General features: G+C 38.4%; 1 protein-coding gene across 4 annotated transcripts; it reads left to right on the top strand.

Moving 5' to 3' along the window:
• The first annotated feature begins 225 nt into the window (after nt 1-225).
• On the top strand, nt 226-26,721 carry ZFP14 (ZFP14 zinc finger protein). Of its 4 annotated transcripts, XM_049622112.1 has the most exons (6): nt 541-582; nt 3,090-3,358; nt 6,107-6,192; nt 9,455-9,581; nt 10,638-10,736; nt 22,603-26,721. In XM_049622112.1, exons 2-6 carry the CDS (start codon nt 3,274-3,276, stop codon nt 23,967-23,969), a joined length of 1,764 nt encoding a protein of 587 aa, XP_049478069.1. In that variant the 5' UTR covers nt 541-582; nt 3,090-3,273; the 3' UTR covers nt 23,970-26,721. The 4 variants fall into 4 exon arrangements, with proteins under 4 accessions (XP_049478070.1, XP_049478068.1, XP_049478067.1 ...); XM_049622111.1 differs by lacking the exon at nt 3,090-3,358 and having other exon boundaries at nt 227-582; nt 10,641-10,736; XM_049622110.1 differs by lacking the exon at nt 3,090-3,358 and having other exon boundaries at nt 227-582.
• Nucleotides 26,722-27,474: the final 753 nt, after the last annotated feature.

Below are 27,474 nucleotides of genomic sequence, written 5' to 3'. Positions count from 1 at the left end.
GAAACAGCCGACATGGTGGGGAACAATTTTATCAACCATCTTAACCTAACAATTTATAGAACAACACCTTCACAACTGCAGGAAGGCGAAAAACCGAGAGGAGGAAGGAATGGAAGGCGGGAGAGCGAGCTAGCACGGGGGACCATTCCGTGTCGTCCTGCTCCCGATTCTGTTATATCCTGGTTCTGTTTTAGTTCTGGGATATTTTTATTGAGTACTTGATGCATATATATTTGAGCATATATACTAAGCATCTGCTGCGCCCCTAGTACATACATTATGTGCTTGTTGGTGCCAAGCGCATTCTAAGCCATACTAGGGCTTCCTCAGCTACAAACACAAAACGGGCTCGCAGAACTCGCTTCGTCCATTCCTGGGCAGCCTTGAAGCCCCTCCCCTAGTAGCCCACCGTCAAACCCTAAATGCCGCCCCGCGATCTAGCTCTCTCGCAGGCATTCGCGCTTGCGCACTCTGAGCAACAAGTTGGGGCGGGGGCGGGCCCTCCCTACCGAAGACTACATTTCCCACAGGCCTCTGCTCGTAGTTTCCTTCCGGCTTTCTTGCTGGTGTCGGCTCCGAGAGGTGAGTTGGTCGCGTGCATTGAGGAAATGGGCGCGGGGGCGGCGCGGGGGTGGCGCGGGCTTCTGTGTGAACTAGGTTGCAGTGACTGTGGAATTTGTGACGCTACTGGGCATTGGGTGCCCTGAGGCGCCCTTTCCCTTTCCGCTTAAGGGCCGCACAGATTTCTCGGCCCAGAATGGCTTCGAGTTAGATGCATGAACCCCAGAGTGAAGGCCCCCAACAAAAAGACGGTTTCGAGAACTGCTGCTCTCAGAACCACGGCTTAATCAGAGCTCCCTCGTAAAGGAAATTCGGAGACGGATTCCAGACGTGGCCTTTGTACTCGGCCTTTCTCTGAAGGCTGAGCTTTACCTCCCGGCTCCCTCTTTAATTTCCATCGGGTTATGTGCGTGGTGATGGTGGGAGCAAGTGTGATAGCGGGGGTGTGTTCTGAGTTAGCCAGGTCGGGCTGAGTTCCAAGAAAGGCTCAGTGTCTCAAGATTCCCGTCTTTTTTCCCCCAATCCTGCTGATCTTTAGGAAGGAGAGAAAGAGGAAATAACCATTTTTATGTCTGTATCTATTTGTGTATCTAAAGTATATCAGGACGAATTTGTATTTCTTTGTTCCGTGAAATGTAACTTTTATTTTTCTGTGCATGGTTTAAAACCTTTGAGTCTCCTGAGAAAGAATAAAAATCAGTGCGGACTGAAAAGAGAAAAAGCATTTGCATTAATCAGGCCGGGAGACAGGAGACAGATAAAGCCAGCTGCAAAATAGAAATTATTATTTCATGCAGCAACTGTAAAATGCGATCACAACTCCCTCTTTGAGAGATTACAGCTGTTTTACCAGTGAAGCTCCACACTTGCTTTGCTATTTTTTATTTTTATTACTGGAGATACCCAATTGCTAAACTACCCTCCCTTCAAGATAGCACTTAGTCTCCAATTAATCCCAGCCTTTCCTAGTCTTACCTCAGAAACTGCAACCATTCTAGAATTGTTCCCCGCTTCCCATACATTCTCTTCAAAGTCCTTCAGTTGGAACTCAACCCTTTACAAAAGAGCTTTTCTTCTCCTCCTCCATTGCATTCCAACCCATCCTGTGGAATTTCCTCCCTCTCTTAAATCAATAAATCTGATTTTGTTGGACTCTACAGGCTTGTTCCGGGTAGTCTTTAACTGGTTAGGCTTTAACACGGGAAATATCCTATCCGTAGACCTGGAGCTTTGCTCTTCTTTCCCAGTGAATGATAGGGGTGATGAGGTTACTTCCTGCCTCCTCTCCTGTGGGTATTCACATGAACATTTGGCAGTCATTTAATTCCTCCTGTGAGCTGTTGCTTTCTAATCATTTAAATGGCTTGCAAGTAAACCTCCTGAAGGGAGGCCAACTGCAGAGCTTTATTTTAGGCTTTGATTTGTTGAGAGGATTACAGTTCAGTTGGAATCATATGCTAGGTGTCTTTGAACTTCACCTCTGCCCTGAATTCACAAGCAGGGAAAGTTTGGAGATGGTTTAATCGATGACAGGGTTTTCTGCTTTTGAGGCTTGTAAGGAGTTGCATTGTGACAGGGTTTTTAAGGGAGAGTACTGTGTTAACAAGGGAAGGGAATAGAAGGTGCTGGTAGAAATTTGAGAAATGGTTTGAAGTTTTTGACAACATGAGTTGTTTCAGGCCATATATTTATGTGGTTTTATGAGAGGCAGTTTAGTTATGGTACGAAATTACCAGTGTTCTAGTCCTAAAACTGTCAGTTAGAGCTGGGTGAATCGGAGTAATTTATTTCATTTCTTTGTGCTACAGTTCTTTCATCTTTAAGAGGATAATGACAGAACCTACTGTATAGGATTGCTTTGAATAGGTGAATTAATATATATAAAGTCCTAAGGGGGCACCTGGGTGGCTCAGTCTTTGGGCGTCCAACTTCGGCTCAGGTCATCATCAGTTCGTGAGTTCCAGCCCCTCATCAGGGTCTGTGCTGACAGCTCGGATGAGACGTTTAAAAAAAATTCTGTCTCCGTCTCTCTCTCTGCCCCTCCCCCACTCGCACTCTGTCTCTCTCTCTCTCAAAAATAAATAAAAATTACAAAAATAAAAAATAAAGTCCTCAGATAATGCTTGACACATAAAAAGTGTTCAGTAGATTTAATAGTTACTATTATGTTGTAATTCCATTTTTTTCACATTTGCTTCATCCATCCACATACTCCCTTTTGTAAATTGTTGTTAATCAAGAGGAATTGCTTATCAATATGAAGTTTGAAATTTATTAGCTAGCATTGTAAGAAAGAGCAAGGCTGAGAAGCTCAAATTTTTTATGGAAGAAGAAAAGAGCAGAAGATAATTTTCTTTAATAATTAGGGAAAGAAGAGTATATAGTATTCTTCATCTTCAGTGCTATAGCTGACTTTTATTTAATGTTTATTTGCTACTTTAAGTGCTTTCTTATATGTAGTGTCTTATTTAATTCTTATAATAACCCTTTGAGAAAGAATTTATAATTATCAACTTTTTTTTTTATAGGAGGCGACTAAGGCTGAAAAGTTAAGTAACATGTCCAAGATCACACAGTTAATAACTATCAGAGCTGAGATTTATATCCTGGAAGTGTCACACCAAAGCCCATTTTAGTAATTATAACAGTATACCAAGTCTCATCATTATGCATACTTAAAAAAATTCTTCCTGCCTTACTCGGTAACCTTTCATGATTGAAGGAAGAGATATTAATCTGATGACAGCAAGAATCATCAAGTTTTGTCCAGATTATACTGAAGCTATGAGGTCTGGAGGTAATGGATTTCCTACAGTAAGATTTATGCTGGGGCGCCTGGGTGGCTCATTTGGTTGAGTGTCTGACTTTGGTTCAGGTCATGGTCTCATGGTGTGTGGCTTTCAGCCCCGAGTTGGGCTCAGTGCTAACAGCTCAGAGCCTGGAGTCTGCTTCGAATTCTGTGTCTCTCCTGCTTGTGCTGTCTCTCTCTCTCTCTCCCCCCTTCTTCCTCACAAATAAACAAACTTAAAAAAAAAACTGAAACATGAAAAAAAAGAATTTATAAAAAAAAGATTTGTCACATAGGTTTTTTTTTTTAATTTTATTTTAATTCCAGTATAGTTAATGTCTCACAGTTTTTATTTTAATGATGATTTATGCAAAGTCAGACTAGTAGGGCAAGGAAATACAATAGTTGTTGGAGGCTTCAGAGGCATCTTAGCCTAGTGGATTGGCTCAGAAGCAAAATGAAGTCATTTCTAAGATATGAAAGGAAGCAGTGATGAGACAGCTGTCAGTACTTAAAATACATCAGTCAGGGACTTTTTACCATTGATGTCTAGATAGTACTCCAGCATACATGGGCAAATTCAGTCATAGACTTGGTTCATGAATTAAAAGGTGAAGTAAAAAAGAAGTCACTCAGGAAAAACAGCTGTTCTTAGAATATCCTGAGTTTTTTTTTTCCTCAGGTCAACAGAAGACTGAAAGAAAACCTTGAAATGAGAAAATCTTTTCCTTATTTGAAGTATTTATGTGCTTTAATATGTTTAATGTGGTGGTGTGTGTTGCTGGCTCTTAACTGTAAACATTTTAACTGTTTGTCCTAGGCATACATGTGATTTTTTCTGTCAAAATAGTGTAATACTACAGATGTTGGGATTTTTTTGTAAACACACTGGTTTCACCCATTTCATCAAAATTAGGGCAACATTATCACTTTAAAAAAAATTTTTTTAAGGTTTATTTTTGACAGAGAGAGAGACAGGGCATGAGCCAGGGAAGGGCAGAGAGAGAGGGAGACAGAATCTGAAGCAGGCTCCAGGCTGTCAGCACAGAGCCCGATGCAGGGCTCAAACTCACAGACCCCGAGATCATGACCTGAGCCAAAGTCGGACGCTTAACCGACTGAGCCACCCAGGCACCCAACATCATCACTTTTTAATATTTGCCTAGTTTTCAGTGGTGTAGATGCACTACTGTTTAATAATTTTCCCAGTTAGATTCTTTTCAGCTTTTATTCATTGTAAACCTTATCTGTCAGCATATCTCTGCAGGCATCTTCATGTACATGTGTGAGTAGTTCCTTTATTTTTTGGGTAATGTTTATTTATATTTAAGAGAGAGAGAGTGCAAGCGGGGGAGGAGCAGAGAGTGAGGGATACACAGAATTCGAAGCAGGCTCCAGGCTCCACGCTGTCAGCACAAAGCCCAACGTGGGGCTCGAATTCACGAAACTGTGAGATAATGACCTGTGCCGAAGTTGAACGCTTAACTGACTGAGCCACCCAGGTGCCCAATCCTAGGCAGGCTCCACACTGCCAGTGCAGAGCCCGATGCGGGACTCAAACTCATGAACCATGAGATCATGACCTGAGCCGAAGTCAGACGCTCAACCACCTGAGCCACCCAGGAACTCTAGGAGTAGTTCCTGTAGTCTCAAGTGAAGCTCTGGGAACTGGTTCACAGGGTTTATATAGTTATAACATTTAAATGCTGCCTCACATAGTTCTAAATTTGGGCCAAGGTAGTGTCCATTTTCTCATGACCTTGCTAATAAGGGACATCATCAGTCTTTTAGACCTTCCAGTCATGTCACTGTAAAAATAAATTTTTTTTGCTTTATATACATCTTCGTAATTAGTAGTGAGGTTTAATATCTTTTGAAAGGTTATTTCTATTTTTTATTGAATTGCCCTTGGTCAGTTTCCTCTCAATGAAATAGAAATCTAGTCTTGAGAGGCAAAAACCTAAAGTTGAAAGGTAGTGTTTTAGTTAGAGAAATGTGGGCTCAAAACAAAGCTTTGCCACTTAATAGCTGTGACTTTGGGCAAACGATTTCTCCCTTGAGCATTAGTTTCCTGATCTCTTGAGAGATGAGAATACATTGCAGAGCAGTGCTGAGGGTCATCAGGTGATGTATATAAAGCACCCAGCATGTAACAGTTCTCAATGGGTGGTGGTGGTTGGCTGACTGCAGTGATCAGGGATCCCCTTGTCTCCACCTTGGATACTGAAAGAGAGGGGGAACATGCACAGGCTGTCATGGTATGAGAGGTCTTGATTGGGAAACAGAGTAGTGAGTGTCTTGGCTGGGGAAAGGCCAGTGCAGTTTTACAGTGGTAGCAGCTGCCAGGCTCAGTCTGTGGTTTTCAGTCTTCGTATTTAGGAAGTTCAGACAGGATCCTGGAGGGCTCAAGAGGCCGTATATGGATGGTATCGCATTTTCTCAGCCCTGAAAATTTGTACTGGAGGGAGGAGGAGTCCGATGTCAGGACCAGATCCACATTACTAGATAGGAAACTGGTCACAAGTCCTCAGAAGTATTTGGGCTTTTACATCAAATCCATTATTGTTCAGCTGGGTTCCTTCAGGGCTTGGATTTCTTCAGACTTCTACTCTCCTCCAGGTTTTGTGGGTATGGGATCAGAGTGAGTAGAGTAGTGGGGAGTAGTTAGGAAGTAGGAGTGGAAAAGAAAAAAGCTCACAGTAAGTCCTTTTGGAATCTCTGAGGTACCTTTGGTTTCATGGCCTCTTTGTCTTCCAGATCTGGCTTATCTGGACTCTGCGGTTCTCCGAAGAGAAATCTTGAAAAGGACTGACCAGTTCTTGCATTTTGAAACCATGGCCCATGTAAGTTATGGTTTTTTTTTTTCCTTTTTGAAATATTGTTGATTTCTAGGTCATGTGTACATACTTGTTCCTTATCTTGAAACTTCTTATTTAACAGAACTCCATCCAAGAACGTGCTGTCATTCCTGTGAGGATTGGGGACTGACAGCCCAGTGTCCTATCTATATGCCCTTCCATTTTTTCCACTGATGTGAACTGTCTCCTAGCTACTACAAAATCTGTCAAGAGCCATGAGCAAGCAAAAGTGAAATGCCTTGAGAAAAATGCAGGCATTCTCTGCAGAATGTCCCCTTGTTAACATTTCCCAATAAACAGCTTTTGATTTTAATATTTAAACTTCAGAGTAAGTTTATTTCTCTGAATACAATGATTTTTTGTCTGGTTTTATGTAGGAAAAATTTGTGTCCCCAATACACAATTTGACATCGTTTCAAAGTTTTTTGAACTTTTTATTGGCATATAACATACATAGAGGAAAGTGCATGAATCATAAGTGTGTAGCTGAATGAATTATCATAAATTGAGCACATCTATGCTGTCAGCACTCAGGTTGAGAAAGAGAATATTACAAGTACCTCAGATGCCCCCTCTTTCAGTCACTCCCTACCCACCCAGCTCAGATACAACCACTGTCCTGACTTCTAACACTGTAAATGAATTTGCCATTTTTAGAACTTTGTGTAAGTGAAATTATATAGTTCAGTGCCTCCTTTTTTTTAACGAAAAATAATGTGTGGGAGAGTCTCGTTATATTTCAAACATAGTTGCTAGACTGTTAGAACCATCTGCAGATGTTTTGAGATGCATACAGATATCATTAAAGAGGATGTGTGTATCTGGTGCTGCTGGTGATAAAGGAGGTGTCAGAACAGCATACTGAGTGTGAGACATCCCGTTGTTATGTTCTTGTTAGAAATGCATTTTCATAGTGCACTTAACATGTAGCCCCTGTGTAGTATAAAATGAGTTTCTAAAAAGTTGGGAAAGTATTGAAGAAATTGTGGGGAAAGAAACAAAGTAAGTGAGAAAAGTAAATTCAGTAAAAGAGACAAAATACAAAAGATGTGTGCTCAGTAACCCATGTGTACTATAATTCTATACTGGAGGGAAATGGAGGCTAGTTGGAGACTTGGAATTGATTTATAATGCAGTGTAATTCTTCGCTTCTAAGTGATGGGAAAATAGGCACCTGTTTGATGATGTAGTATTAGAATGTCTGATATTCAGGGATGGGTTATTGATATTAAGTGAGAGATCCTTGTTTTGAATTTTCTCTGAAGATCTGTGGTTTGATGAAAGAGAATTTGGTCCTATTTGTTTACAGGGAAAACTCCAGATTTCTCCACAGAGTTGTTTTCCAAGTACATATGATGAGGCTTAGTATTGATTGGTCTCAGTCTCTGTATGTGTTGAGATCTTATGGTATGAAAGGCTTTTCGGATTGGGTGGATTAGGTAAGGGCTGTAATTGGGGCCTTGTATTGTAAGGCATAAAATTTCATGTGCCGACCTGATACCTTTATCAGGGCTCCAGAGGCCTAAATGTGAGTTCCCTGCTCTTGTCGGAGCAGAAAAGACTCCCCACAGCTAGTTTTCCTATCAGGCAGATGACCTAAACCCTTCCTGGTTCTCACTGTAAAGGGTTTCACCTTCCTGCCAGCGCACAGAATTATTCAGACAAGCCAGTCACATTCTGTGGGAATCAGGGACACCTTACCCTCTTTTTACTACAAAGCCTGCCTCCCACAGACCCTGCTTGTTCACTCCATTCCTGAGTGCAACCCCTGTGTGGCCCTGCATGATGTGTGGTGCCCTCCTACCCCGGGCTGTGAGTATACATGTCTAATAAATGCTGTCAATCTCATCTGTCCAGCATCCGGTATTGAGCCACCTCATGCTGATTAGGGCAAGGGATCTCTCCCTCGCCAGTGCCTGTGATTCGGAAGTAATCAGCAGAACTGCGAATAGAGAGATCAAGAATCATCTCCTGTAAACCCTGAGAGAAGAATACCAGGAGCAAAGTTCCTTGTGTAGTTTTATAGGATGTACTGGTTTAGAGCAAGGTTTCTCAACCTTGGGACTATTAATATTTTGAGCCAGAGAATCTTTTATTGTGGGGGCTGTCTTTTACATTGTGGGATGTCTCAGAGTATCCCTGGCCTTTACCAACTAGATGCCTGTAACACTCACACCCTTTCCCCCCAGTCGTGACGACCAAAACTGTCTCCATACGTGGTCAGTTGTCTTCTGGGGAGTAAAATCATGCCTTATTGAAAACACTGGTCCAGGGTGATATCATCATGGTTCAGTGTCCTCTAACTAGGAATGAGGAAGGGTGTTCGGTGAGGGGTGGTAGATGATAAAGAGTAAGGTCATCTAGGTGCATAAGTAATAGACAATGTAGGCTGTGAGAGCTGAGGAAGATTTTTGAAATTGTATTGAAATAAAATATCTGAATAGGAAAAGAGAGTGGTTGAATCTGATATATTAAAAATGTGGACTGGCATGTAGCAATTATTTTAAAGTTTACTAAAGAATTGGTCCTTGGGGCGCCTGGGTGGCTCAGTCGGTTGAGCGTCCAGCTTTAGTTCAGGTCATGATCTCACACTCCATGAGTTCGAGCCCTGCATTGGGCTCTGTGCTGACAGCTCAGAGCCTGGAGCCTGCTTCAGATTCTGTGTCTCCCTCTCTCTCTGCCCCTCCGCTGCTCATGCTCTGTCTCTCTCTGTCTCAAAAATAAATAAAAACATGTAAAAAAAAAAGAATTGGTCCTTATAGGGAAAATCTGACTTTATGATTAACTTGAGTCTGTTTTCTTAGAAGAGGTATTGTTGTACGTTTGGGAGCAGTTTTTATCAATATTTTTTTCATGATCATTAAAGGGCAAAGAAGGTGGAAGACATATTTTCCATGAATTTGTGGTGGAGACACATAGCTTGCTGAAGGCTTGTGTATACTGTTTCATTTAATTGGGACTTTTTTGGGTCATTTTATTCATTTCCAGATATTTTGGGGTAGAAAATTAATCTTATCTTCAACCACAGGACTATTTAAGACACGCAGCACTGTGCTTCAGTGATACTAATTTTCTTACTGTTCCCTATACATACATTTTTAGCCCTACCCTATTTGCTTGTTATGTGGCCCCTTCTCTGCATTGCAGTCCTCGATCTTTTAAGTCCTCTTTTCTTTTAAGAAATATTTCATTTATTTTCACAGGTAATACATGAGGTGTTTTTTGTTTCTGTTTGTTTTTTTTTCAGGGTTCAGTGACATTCAGGGATGTGGCCATAGACTTCTCACAGGAAGAATGGGAATTCCTGGACTCGGCTCAAAGAGACTTATATAGGGATGTGATGTGGGAGAATTATAGTAATTTCATCTCACTAGGTAAGGCTATTTATCCCAAATTACGTTGGCTTTCTCTTCTGCCAATTTCAGGACTATGATTTGAGAAACAAGATATTTTTTTTCTCTGTGTTCCAAAGGAATGGTTTCAGCTTTGTTAGTTTGGAAATAGGCCACTTCATTGCTTTCATCCTGCTATATCCTTCATATTTTCTCCAGTCTCTGTAATTTCCTTGTTTCACTGATATCCAAGGGACTGGGTTTGAATTCTGGATTGCTTACAACAGAAGCATTGTCCAAGAAATCAGATTTTATATTATATTTGAGCCCAGATTTGATTCAAATGCTCAACACTCTTTCCTAATCCACCTGCAAGAAGAATACCTAAACACAGGGGTTTTGAGTCTGTCTAAAAACCAGGGGAGCCTGTAGAGCTTATACAGCACGAAATGGATTCACAAACTTCAAGTAAATGCATTCTGTTTCTTATAACAGAGGTATTCAGTTCTACATGCTTTGTGGTTGAAATTTAAAATCTAAGAACTTTGCACTTAACATTGAATGGATAATCCTATAAAGGATCAGAAGATGTGTCTGTGTCAGGAAGATAACTCTCCTTTCAGCAAACTGATAATGATAAAAAAGTTAATACACTCACATATTATATGTATATATACATATAACTGCATATACTTGTGCTTAGATACTATTCTTAGTATTGTGCATTATTAATTAATTATCACAACTCTGTAAGAAATCTACTATCATTATCCTCATTTCAGATGAGAAAACTTAGGTATAAGAGGTTAATAATTTGCTGAGGTAACACAGCAACAAAGGCAGGATTTGAATTCAGGCAGTCTGGATCCAGATTCTTACTGCCTCTCAAGAGAGTTTGTATGAGTTTAAATTATATTAAGGCCTGTTCTTAACCATCTGTTCCTAAGGTTACCCTAATATGAGTGTTCTTCAACTCCCTTGCATTTCTTCGCTCTTAGGCTCTATAAAGTACCATTTTGATCTGTAATTAATGACAAATTTAACCAAATTTGAACCTGACTTTTGGACTTACAGTTTCATGTCACATTACCTTTTAAGCAGAACCTTCCATTTCTAAACCAGATGTGATTACCTTATTGGATGAAGGGAAGGAGCCCTGGATGGTTATAAGGGAAGGGACCAGAAGACACTACCCTGGTGAGTGAGGGCTGAGCAGGATGGGGAATTAATTACTACAGGTAATAGCTAAACCTGTTAGCCTTGAGAGGTTGTTGGAAATCTCTCTTTGAGAGCCCATGGCCTATGGAGAAAAGGCCTGAGACCTGGGAAACAAATTAAAATCTTTTTTTTTTTTATGTTTATTTATTTTTGAGAGAGAAAGAGAGAGACAGAGTGCAAGCAGGGGAGGGCAGAGAGAGAGGGAGACACAAAATCCAAAGCAAGCTCCAGGCTCTGAGCTGTCAGCACAGAGCCCAACATGGGGCTCAAACTCATGAACCATGAGATCATGACCTGAGCTAAAGTCGGACGCTTAACGAACTGAGCCATCCAGGCGCTCCCAAATGAAAATCTTTTAAGACTAGACTCCAAAGGAGCTGCCTGTTGACCTGTATTACAACTCTTCTCATCTCTCATATTTTTCTCCTACTACAAAGAGAGCAGCTATTCTCAATGGAAGAAAAAAAGATGATAATAAATATGAGGTGAAATCAACAAGATAGAAAAAGTAGAAGAAAATTAATAAAGCCAAAAGTTGATTTCTTGAAAAGATCAACAAAATTGGTAAATACCTAGCTTGACTCATTTAGAAAAAAAGTGCTCACTTTGGCAACACATGTTCTAAAAAAAAGAAAAAAAGAAACACAACATCAGTTTTTAACACTAGGAATGAAAGAGTAACAGAGTTATTGCTTCACATCCTATAGCCATTAAAAGAATAATAAAAGAATGCCATGAATAATTTTATGCCAATAAAATGGACATCTTAAGTGAAATGGAAAAATTCCTTGAAAAACGTAATTACCAGAACTGACACAAGAAAAAAAATACAAGTAACTTTATATCTATTAAAATAATTTAATTCATAATCAGAAATCTTTCCACAAAGAAAACACCAGGCCCACATGGCTTCACTGGTGAATTCTATTAAATATTTAAGGAAGAAATACCAGCAATGTTAACAAATTCCTTCATAAGAGGAAAGAGCTCTCAACTCATTTTCTGAGAATAGCATAAATGTTACAGTGTGTCCTGACAAGGAAATCACTAAACGGGGGAAAAATTGCAGACTTATTATCCTTCATGAACATAGATGTAAAATCATAAGAAAATATTAGTAAGTCATATTCAGTAATATATAAAAATGATCAAGTACAGTTTATTCCAGGAATGCAAGCTTGGTTTAACATTCTAGAATTAATGTAAAAAAAATTATGTGTAATTCGCTGTATTAACAGAAATGAGGGAAACCATGTGATCGTGTCCATAGATGTAAAAATAGTATATAACAAAATTCAACATCCATTCATGATAAAAATTTTCAGGAAACCAAAAACTGAAGGGAGCTTCCTCAAAAAATACTGCTAAAAAAAATTTACTACATTATAAACTTCATCATACTTGATTAAAGAATTCCCCCCTAAGATTGGGAGCAAGACAAGAGTGCCTACGTTTCCCATATCTGCTTAACACTGTATTGAAGGTCCTAGCATTTCAGTACAACAAGAAAAATAAGAGACATAAAATAAAAAAGAAGTTAAACTCTCTTTGGAGATTGCATGATTATGTACATAGAAAATCCTAACGAATCAAAACAAGTACTCAAAGTAATAAATGATCACAGTAAGATCACAGGATGCAAGGTTAATATACAAAAATCAATTATATTTTTATATACTGGTAGTGAAAAAATTAGGAAAGTAAGGTAAATTAAGTCAATTAAAAAATTGCAGGGGCGCCTGGGTGGCGCAGTCGGTTAAGCGTCCGACTTCAGCCAGGTCACGATCTCGCGGTCCGTGAGTTCGAGCCCCGCATCAGGCTCTGGGCTGATGGCTCGGAGCCTGGAGCCTGTTTCCGATTCTGTCTCCCTCTCTCTCTGCCCCTCCCCCGTTCATGCTCTGTCTCTCTCTGTCCCAAAAATAAATAAAAAAACGTTGAAAAAAAAAATTAAAAAAAAAATAAATAAATAAAAAATTGCAAGCAAATTAAGTCAGTTTACAATAGTGTCAACAAAAATACTAAGGAATAAATTTGATAAAACATGTAAGACCTCTATGCTAAAAGTCATGGAACATTCCTAAGAGAAAGACCTGAAATGAAGAGAGACCTTTTTGGGGATGAGAAAACTCAGTATTGTTAAAATGTCAATTTTACAGATTTTAAGAATCTGATTCCAAAATCTATATGGCAAAACAATGGACTTAGCATTTCTAAAGTAATCTTGGAAAAGGAAGAATATGTTATAGGACTTAGACTACATGACTTCAAGATACTTCAAGATGTATTATATAACTATGGTAATCAAGACATTGAGTATTAGATAAGGTATAAGTAGAAGATAAGTATTAGATCAACAAACAGGACAGAACAGAGATCCTAGAGGTGGAACTTACACATACTTAAAAGACCATTTATTTTTTTCCTTTTGAGGAAAGGAAATTTTTTTTCAACAAATGGTGCTGGAATAACCAGGAAAACCAGTCTTGACCTCTACTTCATTCAAAAATTAATTTAAGATGGGGGTGCCTGGGTGGCTCAGTCTATTAAGCGTCTGACTCTTGATTTCAGTTCAGGTCATGATCTCACAGTTTTGAGTTTGAGCCCTGCATCAGGCTGTGTGCTGACAGCACAGGGCCTGCTTGTGTTTCTCTGTCTCCATCTCTCTCTGTTCCTTCCCAGCTCATGCACTCTCTCTCTCTCAAAATAAAGAAATAAACTTAAAAAAATTAATTTAGGATGCATTTTAGACTTAAATATAAAAACTAAACATAAAAAATATAAAAAGCCAGATATAGGGGTGCCTGGGTGGCTCCGTTGGTTAAGCGTCCAACTTCAGCTCAGGACTTCAGCTCAGGTCATGATCTCATGGTTTGTGGGTTCGAGCCCCATGTCGGGCTCTGTGCTGACAGCTTGGAGCCTGGAACCTGCTTTGGATTCTGTGTCTCCCTCTCTCTCTGCCCCTCCTCTGCTCATGCTCTGTCTCTCTCTGTCTCTCAAAAATAAATAAATGTTAAAAAAAATTTTTTTAAAGAAAAGCCAGATATAGAAGTTAACTATACGGGTGCCAGGTGGCTCAGTCGGTTGAGCATCTGACCATTGATTTCAGCTCAGGTCATGATCCCAGGGTCGTGGGATTGAACCCCACATCATTGTTTGTGCTGAGCATGGAGCCTGCTTGAAATTCTCTTTCCCTCCCCAAATTTCACATGCTCGCTCACTATCTCTCTCAAAAAAAGTTAAATATAAAAAATAAAAAGTTTTAAAACTAAATATGAATTTTATATAAAAAATATGAAAGCTAGGGGTGCCTGGCTAGTTCAGTTGGAGAAGCATGTGACTCTTGATCTTGGGGTTTGAGCCCCATGTTGGGTGTAGGAATTAGTAGAAAAAATTAAAAATCACCTTTAAAAAATATATGAAAGCTAAATATAAAGCTTTTAGAGGAAAACTAGGAGAATGACTTAGTAGTAAGCAAAGGCTTCTTAGGTAAAGGCAATAACCATAAAAATAAAAAATTGACAAATCAGACCTTATCCAAATTGAAAACTTTAATATACCAGTAAAAAAATTATACCAATAAAAATAGATAAGTCACAGACTGAGAGAAAATAGCAAGAAAACATATCCAACAAAGGAACAACATATACTACAATTCAACACCATAATGATAACCCAAATAAGAATGGGTAAAAGTTACATCTATACCATGGAATAATGCTCAGCAATAAAAAGAAAGAAACTATTGATAGACACGATAGCTTAAGTGAACCTCAAGGTAATTGTGAATCTCAAGGTAATTATGCTGAGTGAGAAAAACCAATCACAAAAAGTTATATACCACATGACCTTAATTATGTAACATTTATGAAATATCAAAATTGTAGAGGGGCGCCTGGGTGGCTCAGTCGGTTGAGCGTCCAACTTCGGCTCAGGTCATGATCTCGTGTTCTGTGAGTTCAAGCCCCATGTCAGGCTCTGTGCTGACAGCTCAGAGTCTGGAGCCTGCTTCTGATTCTGTGTCTTCCTCTCTCTCTGCCCCTCCCCCACTCATGCTTTTTCTCTCTCTCTGTCTCTCTCTCTCTCTCTCTCTCTCTCTCTCTGTCAAAAATAAATATGAATAAACATTTAAAAAAAATTTTTTTAAATTGTAGAGATGAAAATGAATTAATCATTGCCAAGGGTTAGGATATAGAAAAGTGAAGGGGTGTTTAGGGCCATAAAGGAATAACACAAGGGAGTCTTGTGGTTATGGTACAGTGAGTATCTTGTTTGTGATGGTGATTATTCAAGTTTATGATAAATCTTTTAAGTTTTTTGGTTTTTTTTTTTTTTTTTTATTGGTGGGTGGTGGGGAAGGGGCAAAGAGAGAGGGGGACAAAGGATCTGAAGCAGACTCTCTGAGGACAGCAGAGAACCCGACACGGGGCTCCACCTCACAAACTGTGAGGTCATGACCTGAGTTGAAGGCAGACATTTAACTGACTGTGCCACCCAGGCACCCACCCTACATGATAAAATTTTTAAATTGCATAGGACCATATACAGTTGAGCCTTGAACAATATGCATTTGAACTGTGTGGGTCCACTTATACATGGATTTTTTCCAATAAATATAGTACAATACTATAAATGGATTGTCTCTTCCATGTTTTTCTTCTTTATGTTTCTCTTAACATTTTCTAGCTCACTTTATCATAAGAATACAGTATATACTATCACATATAAAATATGTGTTAATCAAATGTTTACTGTATCAGTAAGGCTTCTGGTCAACACTAGGCTATTAGTTGTTTCTGGGGAGTCAAAAGTTTACTCAGATTTTCAATTGCATGGGGAGTTGGCATCCCTAACCCTGCATTATTCAGGGGTCAACTCTACATACACACAAGGGCGTGTATAACTGGTGAAATCTAAATGAGCTCTATGGATTATACCAGTGTTAATTCTTGGTTTGACTATTATTCTATGGTTATGTAAGATGTTAACATTGAGAGAGGCTGGGTGAAGGTTGCGTGAGACTTTGCTGTTATTTCTTTGTAGCCTCCTAAGAATCTACAGTTATTTTAAACTAAGAAGTAAACAAAAATGTCCCATTAGGGATGATGAGTAAAAGATTTAAACAAAGAGAGGGGCTACTCTTTTTTATGATCAGTGATTATAATTCATTTATATCTGAATCCGTTATATTAACTTGAGCTGCCATAACAAAATACAATAGATGGGGTGATTTAAACAACAGAAACTTGCTTTCCTATAGTTGTGGAGGCTGGAAATCTGAGATTAGCATTTGGGTGCTCCAGTAAGGGCTGTCTTCCCGGCTTGCAGATCATCCCTTCTCATATTGTCCTCATATGCCAGAGAGAGAGAGAGAGAGAGACAGATCTCTTAACAAGGCCACCAGTCCTATTGGATTAGGAGCCTGATGACTTCATTTAACCTTAATTACCTCTAAAAGCACTATTGCCGAATACAGTCACATTGGCTGGTTAGGGCTTTAGTGTATAACTTTGGAAGGACACAGTTCAGTGCATAGCAATATCTATCTATATAGGATCCAGTTTCTTTCCAGGTTCTGTTTTGATTAGTTTAAATGTCTTTGGTTGCCTAAAAATGTATTCGTTCATTGAGTACCCAATCTAGCACTGTGCTGGACACCAGTGGAACAATTGTGAACAAGAATGATAGGTTCCAGCAGTCAGTTTATGTTTTAACAGGAGTAGGACATTAAGTAAACAAGTAAATGAATAAATAATATTAGGTGGTGACAAGTATTATTAAGAAAAGTGAGGGGCTCTTGGGAGACTCAGTCGGTTAAGTGTCTCACTCTGGAGATGGAGCCGTGCATCAGGCTCTGCACTGACAGCACAGAGCCTGCTTAGGATTCTCTCTCTCCCCTCCCCTCCCCCGCCTGTGTGCATGTGCTCTGTCTCTCTCAAGCTTAAAAAAGTGAGAAGAGTAAGGGAATAGAAATTAGCAGGCGTAGACAGGTTTATTTTAGGCTGGTTAGGCTTTTTGAGGAGGCAATAGTTGAGTGGAGACATGAAAAAGAACTCAGGTTATAGGAATATCTAAAGCAAAAGCAGATCTAGGGGCATCTGGGTGGCTCAGTCAGTTCGGCATCTGACTTTGGTTCAGGTCATGATCTCACAGTTGTGAGTTCGAGCCCCACGTCACGTCAGGCTCTGTGCTAACAACTCAGAGCCTAGAGCCTGCTTCGGATTCTGACTCTTCCTCTCTCTCTTTGCCCCTCCACCACTTACGCTCTGTCTCTCTTTCACCCTCTCTCAAAAATAAACAAACATTAAAGAAAAAAAAGTTCTGATAGAACAGCAAATGTAACAGCCTTGGGTTGGGAGTTGGAAGTTTTGTGTTTGAGGAAAAGCAAGAAGGCCAGGATGATTAGGATGATTATCCAAAGTTAAGGCACATGACTTTTTTTTTTATTTTTAATTTTATTTATTTATTTATTTATTTATTTATTTTAAATATGAAATTTATTGTCAAATTGGTTTCCATACAACACCCAGGGCTCATCCCAACAGGTGCCCTCCTCAATACCCATCACCCCCCCACACCCCCCATCAACCCTCAGTTCTCAGTTTTTAAGAGTCTCTTACGTTTTGGCTCCCTCCCTCTCTAACCGTTTTTTTTTTTCCTTCCCCTCCCCCATGGTCTTCTGTTAAGTTGCTCAGGATCCACATAAGAGTGAAAACATATGGTATCTGTCTTTCTCCGTATGACTTATTTTACTTAGCCTAACACTCTCCAGTTCCATCCACGCTGCCATATTTCATTCTTTCTCATTGCCACGTAGTATTCCATTGTGTATATAAACCACAATTTCTTTATCCATTCAACAATAGCCAAATTATGGAAACCTACTTTAAAAAGAAAAAAGAATAGTTTCAAAGTCTCTTCATGTCCCCAGTGTTTCCTCACTAAGCTAAATCTGGCTTTCTGATGAAGAAATATATTTTATCATGTTAAGGAAGTAACTATACATTCCTGTTATTTTGAGTGCTTTAAAAATAAGGAATGAGTGCTGAATTATGTGAGATACCTTTCCAGTGTCTGTAGAAACAATTACATGATTTTTTATCCTTAGAATAATTAATATGATAAATTATTTTAGATTTCCTAGTATTGAACTGCCCTTGCATTCCTAAAATAAGCCACAATTAGTTCTGTATTTTCTTTCATGTGCTGTAGGTGTTTTTGAATGAATTTTTGTAAGTGATATTGACATATAGTTTACTAGGTTTTTGTTTCATTTTTAAACTCACTTTAAAATAACTTGGAATTTATTCTTTTTTGTAATGTTCTGGGCCATTTTATAATTGGGCTCTGTGCTTTCTAAAGTTTTTATAATCTTAAGAGTAGTTTTTAGGTCTTTGATTGCTTTATATTTCCTTAGAAAATTATCCTTTAGGGGCACCTGAGTGACTCAGTTGGTTGAGTGTTGAGCTCTTGATTTTGGCTCAGGTCATGATCTCGCAGTTTGTGGGTTTGAGCCCCGTGTCACAGGGCAGAGCCTGCTTGATATTCTTTCCCTCCCTCTCTCTGCTCCTCCCCTGTTCATGCTGTCTCTCTCTCTCTCTCAAATACATAAATAAAAACTTAAAAAATTTTTAAAAGAAAATTACCCTTTATTGGCATGGTAGTTCCTTATGATTTTCAAAATATTCTGTTTTGTTAATTATTTGTTAGTGTCAAGAACTGTGAAGCATCTGCAATTTTACCCTACATGCAAGCTAACAAGTTAGCCTGCTGCAGTGTCATGGATGCTGGCAAAAGATACAAGAGTCCTAAACCAAAGATGAGGATTTTATTGCTCAACAATAAAACGGCACAACAAATGGCATGAACATCAACATATTTGCATCATTCCTATTTTGCCCACAAACCCCATGGGAGTGATGTGCATGGGTCTAGAAGGATACTTGAACATGCAGTGAGCTGCATAATAAGAGAAGAACCCTGAAGGTAGAGAACCCAAATCTTTAATAATGGGCAATAAGCATGAGTGACCTTTGCTCTGAGGGAGATACTACCTTTATTATATTGAACAGTTAGCAAACCTGCCTATTGATCCAGAGAGAAATACTATCCCTACCTTCCAAGGTTGTTGGTTATACAAACATTCTTTAAAAGATAGTCCAGAACAAAGGCAGTTAATACTTCTTGCACGATGTGCAAAAATGAGAGACACCCATGGTGAGTTGTTCCTGAATACCTAGTTGCTGTTTTTTACTTTGTTTGAGTGGCTTCATTTTTTTTATTTTTTTTTAGCAAATGGTTAATAGGTTTCACTGACTTTTTTCAAACAACCTAGGTTTTTAATTTGTGTTAATTTCTTTTTTTTTCTGTTACCTAATCAATGAAATTTTGCTTTTATTGTATTTCCTCCTCTGAGTTCCTTCGTATACTTTTTTGTTCTTTTTCTAACTTTTGACTGGGATACTCATATTTCTTTTCTTTATTCTAAGAATTTAAATGCATTGATGAATTCTTCTAAGATCTATAGTATATTTTGTAGATTCTTGGTAATCTAGTATTTTCAATATTATTTTCTAGATAGTCTACAATTTTCTTTACTTGGTAAAGGGTTTTGTTTTTTGTTTTTTTTTTAACTTGAAGTGTGAAGATGTCTCTTGGTTTTATGATTGTATTATTTCTTATTTTGGTTCACAGTGATCAGACTTTTGTTTGAGCCATTCCAGCAGTTTTATAGATTTGTACTGTAGTCACAGAAAAAAAGTTTCTTATCTCTCCTATCCCACATCTCCCCATATCTTTGCTTACTTCATTCAACATTTAGATTTTCTCATGCAAGTCCCCCATCTGGATCACTATCTTTGGACCTTTATCCAACATAGCCTTTATTTTTTACTCTTTTGCACTCAGGTGATCCCAGGTACCATTCCATATTTGACAGTCATTCTGTTATACTCCATATCTGCCCATGCCTTTTTGTTCAGGAATTCATAAGCCTTTCACTGTTAGTGTGATTAAAAAATATTTGAGGGGCGCCTGGGTGGCTCAGTCGGTTGAGCCCTGACCCCGACTTCAGCTCAGGTCATGATCTCACGGTTTGTGAGTTTGAGTCTCGCATCGTGCTCTGTGCTGACAACTCAGAGCCTGGAGCCTGCTTCAGATTCTGTGTCTCCCTCTCTGTCTGCCCCTCTCCCCACTCATGCTCTGTCTCTCTCTGTCTCAGAAATAAATAAACATTAAAAAAAATTTTTTTTTTTAATATTTGAGATAGTTTTCTAGGAAGTACAAAAATTGCTTTGGGTATGTAGGAATGGGAAGGAACACCTAGAAGAGGTATGAAGAAACAAAAATTTGAGCAAATGTAGCATTGATAATAGTATAAACTCTAGCAGAGAGAAGTAAATCATTGTACTTTTTTTTTAAGTAAACTCTATTCCCGACATGGGTCTCAAATTCACAACTCTGAGATCAAGAGTCACATGCTCCACCAACTGAGCCAGCCAGGCACCCCTATTGTAGTACATTTTAAAAGATTAGAGGGGCACCTGTGTGGCTTAGTAGGTTAAGTGTCCGACTCTTGATTTCTGCTCAGGTCATCATCTTATAGTTCGTGGGTTCGAGCCCTGCATCTGTCAGTGCAGAGCCTGCTTGGGATTCTCTCTGTTTCCCTCTCTCTCTGCCCCTCCCTTGCTCACCTTCTCCCTCTACCAAAATAAATAAATATCAAAAAGATAATAAATAAATAAAAGATTAGAAACAGATACACATATCTGTTAGTGATTATGTAGTTATGGGAATTAAATGAGTAACATTTATTGTGTATTTGGGGTTATTTATTTATATATCTTTTACTTTTTATTTAAATTTTAGTGAACATACAGTGCAATATTGGTTTTGGAAGTAGAATTCAGTGTGATTCATCACTTGCATACTACACCCAGTGCTCATCATAACGAGTACCCTCTTTAATACCTATCACCCATCTAGCCCATCCCCCACCCAGCTCCCTCCATCACCCCTTAGTTTGTTCTCTGTCGTTAAGAGTCTCTCGTGGTTTGTTTCCCTCTCCTCTTTTTTTCTCCCTTCCCATATGTTCATCTGTTTTGTTTCTTGAATGGGGTTTGTTATGTAATGGTAAATGAACTTAGAGATTACTTATGGTAAATGAACTTAGAGATTACTTCTGCCGCTAAGGAAGCTTAGGGGTAAGAAACTAATGGAATAACAAATGAGAAAATTAATAAATATTCCAAAATTGGGAAAAAGAAGAGCAACGCTTTGCTGGGATAGAGTGTAAAGTGCATAGTTTTAAACAGGATCGGCAGGAATAGCTTTTCTGAAGTGATTGTTGATTGAGACCTGATGATGAAGGGAAGCCAACCATGCAGTTGGGAACAACCTGTGAACGGTCCTATTTAATGGGGACAGTGGTAGTACCTTTTGTGAGCTGAAAAGAGGCTTGTGGCATGAACAGCCAAATGAGAGAGGAGTTTTGATAGCAGAAGTCTTATTATCTCTGCTCAGGTATTTATATTTGATTCTAATTCTAAAGAGAAGTTATTAAAAACATTTAAGTAGAGAGACTCAAATATTGATGAGCACTTGAATCATTTGCTGGAGAATATAAATAAGTACAAAGCAAAACATGCCCAGGACTCAATCCTGCAGATTAGGTTTCATTCCTTTAAAAATACCTCTGAGGGGTGCCTGGGTGGCTCAATCGGTTAGGCATCCAACATCAGCTCAGGTCATGATCTCACAGTTTGTGAATTTGAGCCCTGTGTCAGGCTCTGTGCTGCCAGCTCAGAGCCTGGAGCCTGCTTCAGATTCTGTGTCTCCCTCTTTCTGCCCCTCCCCCACTCAGGCTCTGTCTCTGTCTCTCAAAAATAAATAAATGTTAAAAATATATATATTAAAAAAATACCTCTGTATGTATAGTTTTAAGAAATCTTCAGGTGATTCTTACTCTGATTTAACTTGTGTCCCTAATCACCAGGCTTACCTCCAATCCTGGACTCTGTTCTCTGTGTTTCCTTTACCATTTTTTTTTTTTTTAATGTAGGAGAATACGGTCTGTTCCATAATATAATTAATAACGCACAATACAAATTAGCTTAATAGTGATATGAAATAGGGAATAACAGTATAATATGAAAGTTAGTTGGTTCACAGGCAATTTTCCTACTTGAATGAAGCCAGAATAGAAGTAGACTTACAGCATTCAGCAGGAAAGGCAAAAGCCTTCAACTTGATGCTTTATTGTTGGATGCCCTTTCACCTCTACATGAAGAATATTAGTAAGTGTCTGCACCAAGGGCTGTCTCCCCAGAGATATATACCATCGATCTTGCATGGCTTCTAGCTGAAGACAGGTTACATTTTATTTTATTCCCACCTTAATGGTAGCCTCACTGGCTCAGGGCCCCCCCCCCCCCCCCCCGCCACTGCAATGTCTCAGCACTTGAAATCCAGCATTTCCACTTTATTTTGGGGCATTTTAGTATCCATGAAGTGGCCTTCAGCCATGTTGAGCTGCCTTTTGAGTTATCTCTTAAGATATCAATTATTATATTTGTTAGTGCTCTGCCAATAAAGTTGCATAGGTTTGAGTGGTCTTCTCCAGCCATGTTTTCTTCATAAGCTGTTAATTTTTTGGTGTGTAATTTTGCAGAAGATAAGGGGTTTTTTCAGTACACATATGTGGTATTGTAGCAGAAATGCCTGTTTTAGAGATATCTAATCCATTCACTTGTAATAGGCATTATTTTAGGTGCCTTTTATTTCTCTGTAGAAGCTTGCTTTCTTCTGTCACAAGAAAACAGTGTATGTTTGCCTTCTTGTTTTCTTTCAGATTTGGAGTCCAGATACAGGACCAATACTTTATCTCCAGAAAAGGACATTTATGAAATATATTCATTCCAGTGGGAGATAATGGAAAGAATTAAAAGTTACAGTCTTCAGGACTCCCTTTTTAGAAATGATTGGGAATGCAAAGGCAAGATTGAGGGGCAAAAGGAACCACAAGAGGGATATTTTGGGCAAGTGAAAATTACTTCTGAAAAAATGACCACTTACAAAAAGCATAATTTTCTTGCTGAATATCAGAGAATTCAAAATGGAGAAAAGTTGTATGAATGTAAGGAATGTAGGAAGACCTTTATTCGCCGCTCAACACTTAGTCAACACCTGAGAATTCATACTGGGGAGAAACCTTATAAATGTAAGGAATGCGGGCAGGCATTTAGACAGCGTGCACACCTTATCCGACATCACAAACTTCATACTGGTGAGAAGCCCTATGAATGTAAGGAATGTGGAAAGGCCTTTACAGTGCTCCAAGAACTTACTCAACATCAGAGGCTTCACACTGGTGAAAAACCCTATGAATGTAAGGAGTGTGGAAAAGCCTTCAGAGTGCATCAGCAACTTGCTCGACATCAGAGAATTCACACTGGTGAGAAACCCTATGAATGTAAGGCATGTGGGAAGACCTTTAGGCAGTGTACACATCTTACTCGACATCAGAGACTTCATACTGCTGAGAAGCTCTATGAGTGTAAGGAATGTGGGAAAGCCTTTGTATGTGGTCCAGACCTTAGAGTACATCAGAAAATTCATTTTGGTGAGAAACCTTATGAATGTAAGGAATGTGGAAAGGCTTTTAGAATATGCCAACAACTTACTGTCCATCAGAGTATTCATACTGGTGAGAAACCCTATGAATGTAAGGAATGTGGAAAGACTTTTAGACTAAGGCAGCAACTTGTTCGCCATCAGAGAATCCATACTCGTGAGAAACCCTATGAATGTATGGAATGCTGGAAGACCTTTAGTAGTTACTCACAACTTATTTCACATCAGAGCATTCATATTGGTGAGAGACCGTATGAATGTGAAGAGTGTGGGAAGGCCTTTAGATTGCTCTCACAACTTACCCAACATCAGAGTATTCATACTGGTGAGAAACCCTATGAATGTAAGGAATGTAGAAAACCTTTTAGACTGCTCTCACAACTTACTCAGCATCAGAGTATTCATACGGGTGAGAAACCTTATGAATGTAAGGAATGTGGTAAGGCTTTTAGACTTTATTCATTCCTTACTCAACACCAGAGAATTCATACTGGGGAGAAACCCTACAAATGTAAGGAATGTAAGAAGGCCTTTAGACAGCATTCACACCTTACTCAACATCAGAAAATTCATAATGGAGTTTAAAACAAGAAGGCCTTCAATTGTACATTATGTAACAATATCAGAAAATTCATTTTTGAGAAATTTGTTTCATGCTTCAACTAAGTGTAAGAAATTTTATATTATTGGGAAAAAATGTTGCTTTAAAAGCCTTCCATCACCTTTCAGATGTTTATCTTTGGCAAATTCATTTGAGGGAATAATACAATGAATGTAGGAAAAACTTTAGCCTTATCTGTCATTATCCCATTTCACCACTTTATTACCAGTGTGTTATTGGACAAGGTACTTAAACTTCTGTGCCTCATTTTGCTCACTTGTAAAATGGTGATAATAGTACCTATGTATATTAGTTATTTATTGCTGTATAATAAATTACCACAAACCTAGTAGCTTAAAATAATACTTATTATCTCATAATTTCTATAGGTCAGGTGTCTGGACATAACTTCGTTGGGGCTTCTCCTTTAGGGTCTCACAAAGCTAAACTAAAGGTTTCAGCCAGGGTTGGGTCTCATCTGAAGGTCTAACAGGGGAAGGGATCCACTTTCAGCCTCACATGGTTGTCAGCTATTGCACTGAGGTCCACAGTTTCTAGTTGGCTGTTGGTTGAAGGCTGACCTTAGTTCCATGCTACATGGGCTTCTTCAAATGGCTGCTTATTAAGTGTGCAAGTCAAGAATGTGGTAGAGCCTGCTAGCATCACAGAAGCTATAATCGTATGTGATCTAATCACCAAAATAACACCTTTGCTGTCCTCTACTGATTAGAACCAAGTTACTGGGCTACCCCACACTCAAGGGTAGAGATTGTAGAGGATTACACAAGAGTATGAATACCACAATGTAGGAACCATTTCAGAGTCAGCCTGCCAACACTGTGTGACAGGATTGTCTTGAGGATTAATTAGTTAATGCTTGGAAAAATAGCAGCCACATAGCATGTTTTCTGTAAATATTATCTACAGTCGTTATCATTAGTATTAGTGAATTCATATGAAAAAAATATACTATAGAAGTAGTAAATGTAGAAATGCCTCATGTCACTGCTCAGCACTTAATTAAATTTAAGATAATTTATTCCAGATAAAATCTAGGACGTTATATGGAAAGTGAGAAGTTCTTCATCATTTGAGCATTTGAGCTGCGTCAGTAATTTCATGCTTAAAAGAAACCTTATGAATTTCATGAAGGTGAGGTTAAGATTAACAACTGTTGAAGGATCAGAAAAAATATGGAATTAGTTTCCCATAATAAATTCCAAAAAGTAAATGTTTTGCAATCCCTGTTGTTTGACCACTGTTAAAGATGAATTTGAAATTATTAAAAAGATGGCAGGAAACTCACCAGTTGGAAGTTTAATATTGTGTGTGCATATGTGTGTGTAAAACTCTTGTATAAAAGAAAAAACATTTCCTTTGTAGTCAGTTTTCTGTTTGATCAAATTGCCCCATCTTCAACCAGTGGGAGTTGGGTCTTTTGACATGATCCCCCTAGTAGTTTGATAGTTTACTTGGTCACAGCTACACAGTTTAGTCAGCAATGGAAGATGCTTGGGTACCAACTCATCCTGAAAATTGATAAGGAGAAAAATGAGCACTTCTTTTGCTTTTTCCATGTGGACCAAGTTTCAGGGCCACCAAAAGCTCATCAAATTAAAAGGGTTTGTTTGTTTTTTTAAATAATCATTACAAATAAACAGAATGATAGGATTAGAAAAATCACCATTTTCTAGTTCCCTAGTAGAATAATGGGTCCAGAAAATGATCTTCAGTCGATATTAACACTATTGAGTGAAATATTTTATAGTGAGAACTTTACAATGGATTTATCAAGCTGACTACCTCTGAGCCCTTTGATCAATTTTAACCTCTATAAAAGTGGGACTATCAGACAATATCCACCTCCTGATAAAATGCAATAGGAAGTACACACCACCACCTACAAAGCCTTACCGCCAAAACAACTGAAGAAAGCAAACCTTTAAATCAAATTCTTTAAAACAAGAATTTGGGGAATAGCTGAACAAAGTAAATGGCACCAGAAGGAAGCAGCCAAGCAGACCCAGAACTGTAAAATTCTACAAAATAAATGATCTGATTTCTTCAACTTAATGAGTGATATGAAAAAGAAAAGGTAAGGGCAACTGTTAATTGATTAAAAGAGACCTAAGAGACCTATCAACTAAATTCAGTACATGGGCATTACTTGGACCTAGTTTACACAAAATGTAAAAAGACATTTTGGAGACACTGGGGAAAATGTGGACACGCACTGAGTATTAGATGATATTTAGAAATACGCATTTTGTTAGGGATAATGTTATTGTGGTTATTAAAAAATAAAAGGTTCTAAGTGTTAGAGATACATACTTCTATATTTATGAAATGGTAAGATACTGCATTTGCATTAGAAGACTCCAGCAAAAGAAAAAGAATTGGCACAGAGAGTTGGGAAGTAGAGTAGTAAAATGTTAATTACTGAAGGGTAGTGGTTTGTTTTTTTTTTGGGGGGGGGGGGTCATTGTTCTAATATTTTCTATTTTCTACTTCTTTAATGTGTTTGAAAGCTTCCATAATAAAATGTTTAAAATCAAAACCAAAATTTATAGACTTACAAATGATTGTTGACGAGATGTGTGTATCTAAACTTGTCAGATGTCACCAGAATTCTGTTCGGTGAGAAATTCATCCCCTTTAATGCATTAAGGAAATTTCGTTTGTGGGGCCAATCTTCATCATCTTCACCATATCTACGCCTGTCAGATAAATAAGTGTGTTAAGGGAATGAGTAAGTATTTATGTCAAGAAACCAGAAACAAAAAAATAAAACCTACACAAGAGAAGCAGAGCACAACTAAAAATAGAAATTAAGGATTAGACAGTAGTAGATTTTAACCAATGTTAATAATGACTAGGTTCTGGAGGATCTAATTAAGAAAAAGAAAATGAAAGATAATACATTTAGAATATTGACAGAGGTGGCATAGCTACAGATTATCAAGGAAAATTTGTTTTAATCATAAGGTAATACTGTATATATGTGCTATATGTATTCTAGTACATAAATACAAAAGGGTTACTTATTTTTTGCTGTAGGATTCTGTTAAGACAGTTGACTCGAATAGACCAACAAGCAAATGTGTGTATATGAACACCCTGTTTAAGAAAAAACTCTGGTAGTTGTATAGGTAAAAGCTTTAAAGAATAGATAATCTTTCACAAAATTCTACCAATTAATTCCGCACAGTTAATCCTGATACAAACCTAGATGAAGATCGCTCCTAAAAAGCAAAATCTAGACCAACTTCGTTTATGAAGATTCTACCCATCTTAATTCTAAATAAGGTATATTTAGAATTTATTACAAAATCTGTCTTGACTAATCCATGTGTTGCCTTTCCCAAGTATCTGATATCTCCAGGGGACCAATGTTTAACAGAGTGTAGGGTCTTAATCCAACATTCTCCATAAGCTTGTTTTGGGGAATAGTAGTCCTTGGTATTTGGGGAAAAAACGATTTCTCGGGAA

The sequence above is a fragment of the Panthera uncia genome (genome assembly GCF_023721935.1).
Source record: "Panthera uncia isolate 11264 chromosome E2 unlocalized genomic scaffold, Puncia_PCG_1.0 HiC_scaffold_19, whole genome shotgun sequence".
Taxonomy (NCBI): domain Eukaryota; kingdom Metazoa; phylum Chordata; class Mammalia; order Carnivora; family Felidae; genus Panthera; species Panthera uncia.
The sequence above is the reverse complement of the archived record's forward strand: the minus strand, read 5'-3'. Positions and strand labels throughout refer to the sequence as shown.

Coding starts and splice junctions, on each gene's coding strand:
- ZFP14 (XM_049622110.1), top strand. CDS start 423: ATGCCGCCCCGCGATCTAGCTCTCTCGCAGGCATTCGCGCTTGCGCAC. Junction 583..6,106: donor GCTGGTGTCGGCTCCGAGAG/GTGAGTTGGTCG, acceptor TTTGTCTTCCAG/ATCTGGCTTATCTGGACTCT. Junction 9,582..10,637: donor TAGTAATTTCATCTCACTAG/GTAAGGCTATTT, acceptor TTACCTTTTAAG/CAGAACCTTCCATTTCTAAA.